At 40.8% G+C, this 13923-nt stretch overlaps 1 protein-coding gene across 2 annotated transcripts in view; it reads right to left on the reverse strand.

The window, feature by feature from the left end:
* The window catches only part of SCYL2 (SCY1 like pseudokinase 2), a 53276-nt gene that overhangs the window by 32905 nt on the left and 6448 nt on the right, over positions 1-13923 (reverse strand). For both annotated transcript variants that reach the window (XM_048835470.2, XM_048835469.2), the window contains exon 3: positions 3325-3482. In XM_048835470.2, the coding sequence (XP_048691427.1) occupies positions 3325-3482 (158 nt within the window). The remainder of the gene's footprint in view (positions 1-3324; positions 3483-13923) is intronic.

Raw genomic sequence — 13923 nt, forward strand, 5'->3', positions numbered from 1 at the left:
CTCTGTGGTTTCATTTCTCCTCTAACATTGTGTTGTAACGTTCACGTCCTATCCTCTCAATAAACGAGGTTGCCTCCCTGTGACTATGCTTGAAATGGCCCTTCATTTAGCCTCTTCCCTGTCTCCTCTCCCTTGGTGGCTGTAAGAGGAGTACACTTGTATATGTACAAAATTACAAGCCTTCTAGCTACTGTCAAGGAGCAGGGGATCATGGTGACTCTTAACTCTCCATATCAGTCTCATGATGCCAGCAAGTGTGCTGCCCACACTGCCTCACAGGTATAGGCTTCAGGTAGCATTGGCAGACTGTTCTTAAGACGCCTGGAACAGCCGTAGCAACTTAAGAGCTGTGGGTTAAGTCTCAATTGTTCTAAAGTCGACAGGGAAAAGCTTTAACTAGTTGGTAACACTTGAGCCTGTTGTGAGAAAGAACTAGCAGGCTCTTTATGAGAAAATAAGAACACTGCCTCCACCTGAGCAAGGAAAATCGAGACATAAGAAAACCAATCAGAATATATTACTCAGGGTGATAAAGTCTCATGCAAACAAATAAAAAACTAAGTATTTGTTGAGTCATTCAAAAATATCACAGGGAACACTATGCAGTAGGATAAAACTTAATGGATTGTACACTTCACAAGCCAATGAAATTGCTCTCTAAAGTACAATAAGGCCAAAGAAACAAAACTGATGAAACACGAAAGATCCTTGGCTCCTCACCCTCAAAGATTAAGAATCATAGCTTCAGTTCTCCCTACCGCCACCTTTGTGAAGAAGCAAGAATCCTAAAGCAGAATAAATATAAGCGTCAGAAAACCTGACTGAAGATGCTCAACCTTGGTGTTAGTCAGGCTTCCAATTAAACCAATAGGTCCTGGCTCCTCCTGACCCTGCACTTTTTTTTTTTTTTTTTTAAATATAACAAAACTGCCTCTACAGAAACTCAGTTTTGTACTGACCCACTAGGTAAGACCAGAACAGGGGATGACAAAGTCACTCAATCTTTTATTCCTATTCACCAACAAAAAGCAGATTTAAGTGCCTGGTGGTACTTAATACTGTTCCAAAACTACAAACTTATATAAACCAGGAAATACAGAGTTAAGGTTCATGCCCATATAACCTTAACTCTACTCTCATTGAGCGTTGACCTATAAGCCCATAGCACACATTCTTTTACTGTACTGAACAGGAGCTATCTATATCTGCCCTACACTCAAACACCTAGCTTACTCCACAGAAAACACCATATCTGATAAATTTTACAACCTTTACCCATATGCACATGATGCCATCTAATACTATCCTTTCTCTTACCCGTCACTGAAACCACAGACCACACTCATCTCCCACCTAACTGATGACAATCCCCACAGCCAGAAGACAGCTGGGCTCTGCTACTGACACAACCTACACAATGAAGTGCTGAAATGAGGCATACCGGATCCCTCAGGGTACATAGGCACCTCTTTCCTTAGATTACACTCAGGGGTCAGGCAAAGGGATTCACACACCTCCAGAAGGTCATGACTCCCACCCCAGATTTCCTCATATCATTATCACAGCTCTGCCAAGCTGTGCCAACATTTAATACACCTACATCTAACCCTACTCTTGTACTCCCAGGCCGCCATTTCAAGTTCACCTTCCCATTCCTGTCCCATTAAGCCACTAGCACTTGGGAAGCCATTAGCATGTAAGATGTTGCTTCCTGCTGTCTGGTGACCTCTGAGGGTGCATATATATGACAGGCAGCAGCTTACTGGAGGGGCGCATGCATCCTTGAGTTATGTACCCAGTGCTGTACATCAAACCAGGACCCATACTGCCACTATGCGTCACCACCCAGCTGGACTCCCCAACTGCTTCAGCCAGGATTCCCCAGCTATGCCTTTGACCCACCCAGTCTACTTCCCCTGCAAGTCAGCCTCCCATCACCTGAAAGATATGGCATATACCTTAACTTTGTATTTTCTGATTTTCAGAGGTTTAGATTTGTGTTGCCTTAAGATCACAGTGCGCACACACACACACACACACGAGAGAAGGATGTGAGGCTGACAGGTCGTCCCCCACCACTCACCTTGACACCCACCCCACATATCACCCTTCCCAGTGTTCCATCTCTCATCTCCATCCTCTCCCCTCACCTGAACCACCCAACCTCTCTCCCCTCATACTCACCCCAATTTATCCCCCCTACCACAAACCCAAACCCCTTTCCCCCATTCCTTCTCTATTCCTCTGCCCCCTAGTTCCCCCTCCCAGCAAGCATTTGCATATACAATTAATTTTCTTTTCAAAAATAGTCTGAGCACCTTCTGAATTTTCTGCTGTACTCAGATGACATTTTCCCAAAATAACAAAAGACCTCTTTGACAAAGGCAGATTGTAGCAACATGACTACTACATTTCCAGATTTCTAGCAAGAGCAGGCTCCAGATTAAAATGCCTAGGTGTTGCTCATATTCAATAGCCATAGCATGTCCCATTCAGCCATCCAGATCATGTGAAAACTAGCTGACTAATAACCCACTTGGGTATCATGCACATACACAAGATAATCAGTTTTGTGCATGAGTGTTAGGCTCAAGCCTATCTGTAGAGATTAACTTTGTTAAACAACATTTTCAATACTGCTTCCCCAAAGGAGGCTACCTCTCAGGAATTTTTTCGTGAAATGACCTCAAATTTATATCACTATCCCTACCCCAGCGCCCCATGAGATACACTAACTTTCAAGGGAATCTGAGTAACTATGCAGATACAAGATCACTTACAAGAATTGACCTCAAACCGTAAAGCTTTCTCTACCTTAACTATCCGGAAGCTGGCACACACCTATAATTTTAACTTTTTTTAAGCATGGGCAAGGTCTCCTGCTGTAGTTCGGGCAAAGTGAGTGGAAAAGGAGTGGGGAACTGAGGGTGGAAAAACATAGCATTATTCATGACTTTTTTACAAAGTAGAATCCAAAACAAAATAAACCAAAAATCAAGAAAAGCTCTTTGCTTTGCCAGTTACTGTGACTTCAGCTCTCTTTAAAGTGAAGTATAACTGCGCAAAAGAAAGTTTTGTTTTAATGAATATTTTAGCAGTTGAAGTCAGTACATACTGTACCTTTAATATCTCTGAATATATCAGAAAAAGTGACTCTTTGGGCAACAGTGCAACAAGAACATGGTGACATATGACCTACTTTTATTTTATTTTCTCTATTTGCCAAATCCATATCTTTTGATATTATTTCTGTACATTTTTCCAAATGCCCCAGACCTCTACGTCCAGCAAAAAATTAATACTTACAATTTTACTAAAATTTACCTGGATTCTTCTAATGGATGTTGAACAGTAACTAGTCGAGGGTGTCGAAGCCTTGTTAGTTGTTGAACTCCTCGCTTTAAAGAATCAATAATCTGATCCTTTTCAAATTTCTGATATTTGTCTATTAACTTTTTATCAAAGACGAAAACAGCAAGTTCCTAAAAATAAGCAACTCAGTCAGTATTACCTAAGCCACACAGTAAAGTTAATACAATATGATCCACCAAAGCAGAAAGCAGTTCATTATACATCCATAGCCAAATGCGATACTAACTTATTTCAGTTACTATCAACATGATTTTTTTTTATTTCAATTCAAAAATATATTTCTCCTGAGCCAATAAACTACTGCTACATACTTGATAAAAAATAATGAATTGACTATTAGCACAAGCTTGTGTTAATGGCATAGGCGCCGACTCCGTGGGAGCTCCGGGACTGGAGCGCCCACAGGAAAAAAAAAAAATGGTGAGTGCTGAGCACCCACCGACAGCCCCCATATCAGAGCCTTCCACTCCCCCAGCACCTCCCAACCATCTGAAGCGCCACAGATCAGCGGCTTCCCCTCCCTATGCCTCTTGCAGATCAGCTGTTTCGTGGCGTCAGGAGGCACTGGGTGGGAGGGGGAAGGAGAGAGGGCGCAGCGTGCTCGGGGCGGAACTGAGCAGGAAGAGGCAGGGCGGGGGTGGATAGAAGCAGGGTGGGGCATTGGGGGAAGGAGTGGAGTGGGCGCGGGGCCTGGGCAGAGCCTGGGGGAGCACCTCCTGGCAGATTAGAAACTCGGCACCTATGGTTAATGGTACCAGTGCTACTTATGCAATGACTAAGCAGCACATCTGAAGACAGCAGCAGGCCTGCTCTTAAATAAATGGGAGTTTTGGATACTCAGCACCTCAAAATCAGCTCAGGTATTGGCAATTTAAATAGTTTGAGAATACACTTACTTTATTTGTTGGAATGATGCTTTGTTAGGATTGACATTTGTATTTTTTCTTGAGCACATTGTAGAGAATGGAAAGAATAAATTATTTCCCTAAACAGTATTTTCCTTAGCGTTTTCTTTTACTCAACTTTTTTAAAAAAAATTACTCAGACGAGAAAATGCAAGTTCTACTGATTTCAGAATGTTTTGCTGTCTCTTAAAAATTAATTTGGGGGAGGACTACCTAATTTGGTAGGTCATATTCAACAAAAAAGTAAGGAGTTTGATAAATTAGGATTTTTGCTAAGAATATTAAGGGGAAATAAGGAGGAGAGCACATTATCTCTGGAACTTTTCTTGTGTTATCACATGGCCTGGACCTTGCTTCCAGTTGTGATGCAATTAAGAGGTGAGGGGGATAATTAACCCTTATCCGTTGCTTCCTGACTCCCAATATCCAAACAGAAGTTCAATTAATGAATTTTTATTCTATAAATGTCTGCTCCTTGTACAGAAGGAAATATGTTCATAAAATATAAACTAATATAAAACTAGAATTTATATTATTTACCAATATTAATTTGTATCCAAAATGCTAGGTTTCAGCCCAAAGATAAGACAAGGAGGCAACTGTTGGTGTAAATTTGGGTACAAGTGCTATTTTAATGAATATGCATATTCAGCGTGTCAGCCTGCTACAGTATAATTTGTTTTACTACAGTAACAATAGCAGAAACTGCAGCGTACATACAGCTTACATGGTTATAATCAGTGTGTCAGAAGGAGCAGTAAACACACCCAAGCTCTGCCTAAATGGCAGATACCACCAGAAGAGTTTGCACACAGATCTGTAGAAAGAAAAGGAGTACTTGTGGCACCTTAGAGACTAACCAATTTATTTGAGCATGAGCTTTCATGAGCTTCAGCTCACTTCATCGGATGCATACAGTATGCATCCGATGAAGTGAGCTGTAGCTCACGAAAGCTCATGCTCAAATAAATTGGTTAGTCTCTAAGGTGCCACAAGTACTCCTTTTCTTTTTGCGAATACAGACTAACATGGCTGTTACTCTGAGATCTGTAGAAAAGACCTTAGTTATTTTCTGACTGCCCCTCATCTTTTTACCTCACAGCAAAGGGACAGAAAACAAACCGTGTTCTTTTCTGGAATACAGTTCAGTAGCTCAATGTCATTCAGAATGGAGACCAAAGACACTTGAGTTTCTCATAGCTGATCAAAGCACTTAACCCCTTCGCAAAAGCAGTACAAGACATTCCTCTAATCAGTGGTCTCCAAACTTTTTGGCTCGCACACCTGCAGGGTGACCTGCCGCAGATGCCCCGCCAACGGAAGAAGAACAGAAGACCTGCTGCAGGCAGGCTGCTGGAGGGGAACACCAGCTGTAGACATGCAGAGCTGCTGCCGAAGAAAAAAAACGGCGGAGTGCCAACCGGCGACGTTACTCCTGCCGCGCACCCCCTGGGATCATCTCGCGCACCCCAGTTTGGAGACCATTGCTCTAAACCAGGGGTTCCCAAACTGTGGTATGCATACCTCTGGAGTACATGAGACATCTCTGTGGGGGTGCATGGGGAAAAATGTGTAATGGTGAACTTTATTTATTATTTTATTTATTGCATTTTATAATAGGCTACTCAGACGAAGCTTTAAACTCTGTGGGACTTTGTTATATAAAATACGGTAGTTATTTTACTTCAAGATATATCAGTGAGAACATAGATACACAGAGATGTGACTTATAGAGCCTCCTGACCTCCAATCATCACACAGTACAGGTTCAGTTACCGAGCAACTGTCCAGTCTAACTGAGCTCAGAATTTAGGTTTTTTTTTTTTCCAGTTGTATATGTTGCACTATAACTATATCTGTATGTAAATATAAAATATGGACAGGTTGTATTAAGAAGAACAATGTGTAAGTGATGAGACGGGTAAGGGTATGTGGGCAGCTGGTAGATCGGGAATTAGAATAGCAAATTATTCATATAGTCCTTTTTGCGGACTCAAAATTAAGTTATAAATCAACAGATGCCTATTATCTTATATACAGTATTTGTAAAGTGCCTAATTTAAAGGATTATATCCTATATACATTCAGAGACAATTTCATCCACTACCAAAATGCAATAACCATTGGAAAGGGACCATGATTGCTATACAATAGTTTAGGGAGAGGAAGTGAATGGTATATTTTATACAGTTATACAATTAAAGAAACATATAGGTAAGCAAAATGTAACAGACTTCATTGAAATCTAGTCAGACATTGGGATAACATTGGCTAATCACAAAAGAAATTATAAACTGAATTTTTATGTATATTTAAATGGTCAGTCTAGGCCCCAAATAAAAATACAATTCTTTGATTACTACTTTTTTCTTCCTGTTATAAGAATTTCTGCATTGAGCAAAGGTGAATGGAAGACTTCAGTTGGTTATCAAAAATTAAATGAGATAATATAAGCAACAGGAAATTCAAGTTATGTCAAGTATATGTCTAAATAATAGATATCATAACACAGGGATGAATGTATTCCTTAAAAGAAGATGCCTCTCTCTAATCTAAAATTATGTAATTCACAAAAACTTCAGTGATTATGGCAGAGTTAAAAACCAATGCCAACCTTCTTTCCAACCAACAACAAAAAAGAGGCCAGAGTGGGGAAAACAAATTGCTTCAGAAGTTCCCAAGGAGTTCAGATACTTAAATGATGGGCCTGGAATAAGTAACTAAGATGTCTGTCTAATCCAGAATGCAAGCCATTAGAGAGAAAGTAATCAGTTTAGGTGTTTGGGAAAGGATATTTAAAGAAAGGAGACAAAATAAACCAACAAAGGGGATGATAATCCAGGAAGATAACCAACTTTTACCAGAGAGCCTACCAGAGAAAAAGAGACATTAAAGAATTTACTGTCAATCTGTCTTTTATTCTTATAACAATATTAGAAGTAATAAAGCAGCCTGCAGGCTAGAAGTATTGCAGCAACGGCAAAAACAACATACAATATAAGATGGATATGTTTTAAGTCCCCACAGAAACGCTATAATGTAGTTGCCAAATATTTTATAAAGGTCATTTCAAGTTAAATCTCCCAGGGTAGTTGCACAATAACTTAATTTTTTTAAGAGACAAGCAGTATATAGAAAGAAACCCAGTACAACACATTAAAATAATAATTTCTGAGGGTCTTTTTTTGGTTGCTGTATAACTGCTTCATAAAAATTCAGCTTCTATGCCAGAAACTCTTCTTCTGGAAGATTTCACTGAAATTTGACAAGTAATTGTCTTTAAAATTGTTCAAGGTGTTTGTTGAGGACTTCACTTTAACAAATTGTAAATACTAGTGTTAATATTTGCTTTTTCTTGTATGTTGATTTTTACTCAATATTATTAAATATAAGTAAAAAACTAAATAGATGTGTGCCATTTTCCAGCACACAGCAAAGTGTGAACATATATAAGAAGACTACTGATTGACACCTGGATCTCCACACAAACCAGTACATTTCTGGGTTGTTGTTTTTTTGCCCATTTAATGATGCCTCTAACATTATCTGAGCATTAATATTTTGTAGTAACAAATGTGTTTTAAAAGGTACAGAAGGAATTGTCCATAATATTTTGGGTATTCTCTGACTGCCAAAATAAGTCAATACTTGTTGCAATCTTACGTAATTTCTTTGCTGAAACTCTATAGAAAACATGTATCTTTATAGGATTTTACAAGGACATAAAAAAACCAAATTCACATACCGAGGAGTTCTCTCCCAAACCAATAAGAAAGTTTCTTTACAATAATAAAACTAATAGTTTTAGATCTGTAACTGTTGTTTCTACCATAGCATGGAGGCAAATGTTTAAAAATATTTTAAAGATTCATGAACCAAAGAGAAAAAAAATCTTTATGGTATTTTGCTTTAAATTTGTATTCTAATCTAGCCCCTTCTTACACAAAGTGGTGTACAACCACATTAATTGCAGACTGCACGAGCAGCACTTTCTTTGTGTCTGGATGCACATTAAAGTGCTAAATTTGTTTTTATTATTTATTTAAAATGAGACACTCTTTGTCCAGAGTTCTTTAAATTTCATAATGGAAATTGATTTTTGAAGACAATGTATCAGCATTAGCACGATGATGCAAGCAAAGTCAATCCCCAGATATTCTAGTAGAGAAGAGGAAATGTTAGGCAAAAATATTTTGCTGAAGAGAACACACTTCTCTTCGCACAGACATGTTAGTAAAACCCCATAAGTGACCTGAAAATATTTTGAGGGAAGGAAGGAAAAGAAAATTTAGGATTGTGTGCCAAATGCACCAATAATCTGGGTAAGAACATAAGATTCTCCCTGTAATTATAGCTCTGGACAGCTGCAGACCCTGCTGGGTCCAAGTTTAGGTCCAGGCACAGGCACCAGAACAGAGCAGGAAGCCTCTCTCTCCTGTGCTCTTAAGGATTCCCCTCCTTGGCCCAGGCACTGTGGAAGAGGAAGCTGCTTGATTTAGATGCAGAGATTACAAGAACAGGACCTACAGAGTAGACTGGGATAAGGCCGGGGGGGTCAGGGGGTTGATGGAGACGGTAGATTGGGACTAGAACCCTACTGAGAGGAGCTTAAACAGGCTCGACAAGTAGACTAGGACAAAGATATGGGTGGATAAATGCCGAGAGTGGATGAGGAGCCCAGGGTGGAAAACGGACTGGAAGCCAGAGGGGATAGGGAACTTGGGGAGAGAGCAACTGACTGGGGAGATAGATCAGATGGAGAGCCGGGAGGAGGGGAAATTAGGACTGGGTGGGCAATGTGACTGGAACTGGGAGGAGGAGTCCAGAAGGGTGAAACTAGGGATTGATGGGGCAAGACAACTGGAGTAGGGATGAGAAGCCTGTAGAAAGTGGGACTGGCTCAGTGAAGAGAATGAGACAGGGAAGAAGAGCCTGGTGTGGGACAGGAACAGGAATGGGACATGGACAGGTTGGAAGGGATGGGGCAAAAGAGATGACACTTGAGAGGACTGGACAGAAGAATCTGTGCCCACTGGAGCACACACCCTTCCTCCAAAGCCTGGAATGAAACTTAAGTCTTACCATTCTCTTTTGCGTGTGAAATCCAATGGCAAAGTGTTCTATCCCCCTCTAGAGAAGTGGTTCTCAACAAGGGGTCTGGGGCCTGCCCGCGGGGCCACAAGCAGGTTACAGGGGGTCTGTCAAGCAGGGGCAGCATGAGACTCATTAGGGACCAGGGCAGAAAGCCGAAGCCCCACTGAATGGGACTGAAGCCTGAGGCCCTGAGCCCCACCATGTGGGGCTGAAGCCTGTGGCATGGAGCCCCAAGCAACTGGCCTGTTTGCTACCCCCTAACACTGGCCCTGGCTTTTATATGCAGAAAATCAGCTGTTGTGACACCAATGGGCCGTGGAGGTTTTATAGCAAGTTAGGGGGCCTCAGAAAGATAACGGTTGAGGACCCCTGCCCTAGAGGTTCATTCACACAGAGGCCCTAGAGGTTCATTCACACAGAGGAGAGATCGACCACCTACTTACTCCTAGGGGAATTCTGTGCCATTGCGCATGTGCAGAATTCATGTGCCACACAGAATTTTTTTTCCTCAGCAGATAATGCATTTTGATGAGAAGTGCTGCAGTTATGCCTTTCACTGACCAGGGACCGCTGTGGTGTCAGAAGAGAGAGCAGCCGATCCCAGGCGGGAGCAGCCCGAGCTGTGAATAGGGAAGAGAAAAGTCTGCGTTCCTCACAGCACTGTTCCCATGGGGCCAGGTCAAAAGGCATGAGATATGTGGGGTACATGGGGCTACGGGGGGGGCGGGGGATTAATGGGAGTGAGGGTGCAGGGACACAAAGGGAAGGGGGAGGAGGTGCTTGAGTGAGGGTGCAGGGCCACATGGGGATGGGGGAAGGGGCTGGCTAAGTGTGGGGGGGACGGACACATGGGGACAGTGGCAGATGTGCCTGATGCAGAGAGGCTGGGGTCAGCCAGGGACTGCATGGGGAAGGCACCCTATCAATCCCTTCATTCCCCCCTGCTCCAAAAAACAACAAAAAAAACCCCAAACAGTTCCATACTTCTCCCATCCACACACAACAACCCTCCCAGTTCACATTCAGGCTCCTTCCCAGCAATTACTTCCCTCTCCCTCCGCTCCTCCATTACCCCGGACTCCCCCAAGCCTTTGCACTGCTTCTGAGGGGTGCAGGAAATACATTTCTGTATTGTAGTTTAAAGAATTATTACTCAAAGTTCTTTATTAATATGCCTAGTAAAGAATCTATTTGTCAAAAAACGTTTCCTGAATCTTTTTTATTGTCTGTATTGCTACAGACATACTTGCTGACAGGTATTTTGAAATAAATTACCAAAATAATTGAAACTGGCATGTTTATTTTGCGTTCTTTTGACAAATAAAATATGCAGAATTATAAATTATTGTGCGCAGAATTTTTAATTTTTTGGCACAGAATTCCCCCAGCAGTAACCTACTACTGCTATAAATTACTCTCTTTGCTCAAGTGGCAGTGGTCGGTGTGGTGGAGCTAAAGGTCCCAACCCTTCTGACGACCCACATGAGTGTCAATATGATTCCACGTGACTGAATTTGTTCTTTCAGTTCGTTTTTTTAAAAACCTTGAAAATTAAACATTAAACACTAAATTAAGGTTTCAAAGTCAACCATTCAAAAGTTAGGAAATGCCAGAATTAAGACTGCCTATGAAGGTAAAGTGCTTCTAATTTGCCCCCACCCCCACATTTATGCATGATAGTCTGTAATTACACGATCACATGCTTCCGCTGCCCCTTCCCCCCCCCCCCCCACCCTCCATAGGGCCCCTGCCTCACTCAGTGTACAGGATGGACCAGCTCTGAGGATGGATCAAGGCTGTGCAGTGAAGGAGCCTTGACTGTGGGACCCTTGCTTCATTTGTTCTGAAAGTTGGAAGGTACGTAGAGAATGACACAAGGGATTGCACGAAGAGAAAAGATGGTCTCACTGTTAGGGCAGTTGAATGCTGCCCTAGAGAATGTTATTCTACCCCTGACTTTGCCACAGAGTTCCTATACATTGTTGTGCATGTCACTTAATCCAAACTTTTCACTGGTGGGCACTAATTGTGTGTTTCATTTTCTCAATGTTTGAGTTGACACCCAAGAATCTAACAGCAGAAGTGTTGAGCACTTGACACAATTTAAGTTGGTGGGACTGTGCTTTGAACATAACATGCTATATAATGCTAAAGACTGGAAAAAAAAATCAGATTCTAGGTGCCTCAAATTGGGCACCCAAAATTAGTGGATACTTTTGACCTTAATCTCACGGTGTCTCAGTTCTCCATCTGTAAATGGTGATAATTTACAGCCTCGTCTGAGAGGGGTGTTGTGAAAATAAACTCCTTACTCTTTATGAAAGACTCAGCTATGATAGTGCTGAGTGCCAAAGAGGTCTATAAGGAAATTAATAATTCTGTCTTCAGAGAAAGGTTTGAATAGCATGCAGTAAATAAGGGTTAGGGCTACACATTGAACAATGAGGAGAAAAAAATATTGATTATCTACTCATTAAATCAGAACTGTCCATCCTATGCACTGAATGAGGCAGCGGTCTTGTGAGAAAAAATAGTATGCCATCATGTAATTAAAGAATGTATCACAATGTACACGCACAAGGTGACCAGATTTCCGTTGCACAGGCAACCTTAATTCTGGCATTTCCTAACTTTTAAATGCTTGACTTTGCAACTTTACTAATATTCTTTTAATCAATGTACTTTTTTGAGGGGGTGTAATAGATATACTTTGGCAAATCATTCAATTCAATAATTGAACACGTACCGAGCATTTGACTACATGATGTGCTACTAAGATTTTCTGGAACCTCAATTAAAGAGAATTCTCTATTTAAGACACAGGTTAGCATTCCAATAATCATCTGTTTTTTCCCCCAAAAGAGATGCCCCATCTTCCTATTCTTTCACAAGTCTTTTAAAATTGGAGTCTTTTTTAAATTACATTTCCTTGCATGTTGTTTTAGTAATAGCCTCATTAACTGTGATTATTTTGAAACTAATCTCCCTTCCTTACTTGACTTTTTTTTTTAAACTAAAGATTCCAACAACATTGTGTGAGTTAACTGATTCTCTGAATGAGGAACAGAAACTAGGTGTAGCAGGGATCCTAGTGCCCAGATGATCATCTCCTTACACATTTTGCTAACCCTTGAGATGGAGGAGGTGGTTTGGTAAGAAAGTTCTCTCAAGTGCCCCCATCCCTATCTGTGCCTTCCTGACTGCATTTTAAGAAGAGGGGAGGGAACTAGCGCTTCCTTAGGCCAGGAAAAAATTATATATATAATATATATATAAAGGACGTTCAAGGCAATATGAAGTAAACAAACAACAAATCCTAAGATGGGCTGACCAAAAAAATTTCTGGGGCCTAAATAATTTTTTATATATGTGTGTGCGTGCGTATACACACACAGTGCTACATAGGACGATTCATAATACATATACACAAATATTCACACATGCATACATATATTATCTCACATATTTATTTGTGTAAACCAGACAGCAAGCAAGCAAAAACCTGATAATCAAATATTAAAATATGAACATCCTTGTAAATCAGGACAGACAGCAGATCCAGGAGGGCAGCAATAAGTTTCCTCCACTTAGAGTGCCACAATACCATTTCTAAAAGCATTCACCTTCCAGACTCCAGTGATGAGATTTTCAAGAGTGCTCAGTACTTAGAAACTAACTTAAACTGAGAGCTGAGGTAGGCCAACACAGTTCAAAGCATAATTCTATCTCACCCACTTCCACAATATACCTTACTTCCACTTATCCAGGGAACAAGAGACATGATCAGTTCTGCTTCTCCCATATGAAAACTCAAGAGTTCTGTGCAAAGGGTTCTAAACTATGTATATTGCCACAAAGTGAATCTGTAGCCAGATGGCCAAAGACTCTATATTTGAATACTGAATACCTATTTGTGGTGGAAAGAAAGGAATAGCTCCAAATTTTTTTGTCAGCAGTATTTGAAACACAGGACACTCATGTATCATTTTGGGGAAGTTAGTGATGTCACTGGCACAGATGACAAACAGCCACTCACAAGTTACCAGAAGGGTGGACTGGCAGAACAAAGGAATACAGTAAGTTACGAATGAACAGATAGCATGAAATTTAATAACCACAATATATCTTGCACTTCGTTGTATATCTTAGCAATGTTCTGAAGGAGTCTACCAAAGAGTGTAACTCCTCACAAACATCTGGAAAAAGACATCCTTCAATAAATGATTCTTATATTTAAATAATTGTTGGAAGCCATTTCACACACAAAGTACTTACCACACTGATTAGTTTTGTTTTGCAGCATCAGATTGAATGCTGACATGATGACTGGCTAAAATATGGACTAATGATAATCATGTCACTATTATTCAAATACAACTAATCATCACGCAATAAAATGCTGACCCCTTGTAACATGGAACTGGCAGTGTACTTTTAGCCATATTAGTGGCAAAACAGTTTGCAGAAACATTAGTCAGGGTTTGCTTTACCACGTTTGGAGCCAAATCATGCAGACTCTACTGTGAGAACACCCAATCAAGACTTGAAAAAT

Source organism: Caretta caretta, chromosome 1 (genome assembly GCF_965140235.1).
Source record: "Caretta caretta isolate rCarCar2 chromosome 1, rCarCar1.hap1, whole genome shotgun sequence".
In the NCBI taxonomy this organism is placed as follows: Eukaryota; Metazoa; Chordata; order Testudines; family Cheloniidae; genus Caretta; species Caretta caretta.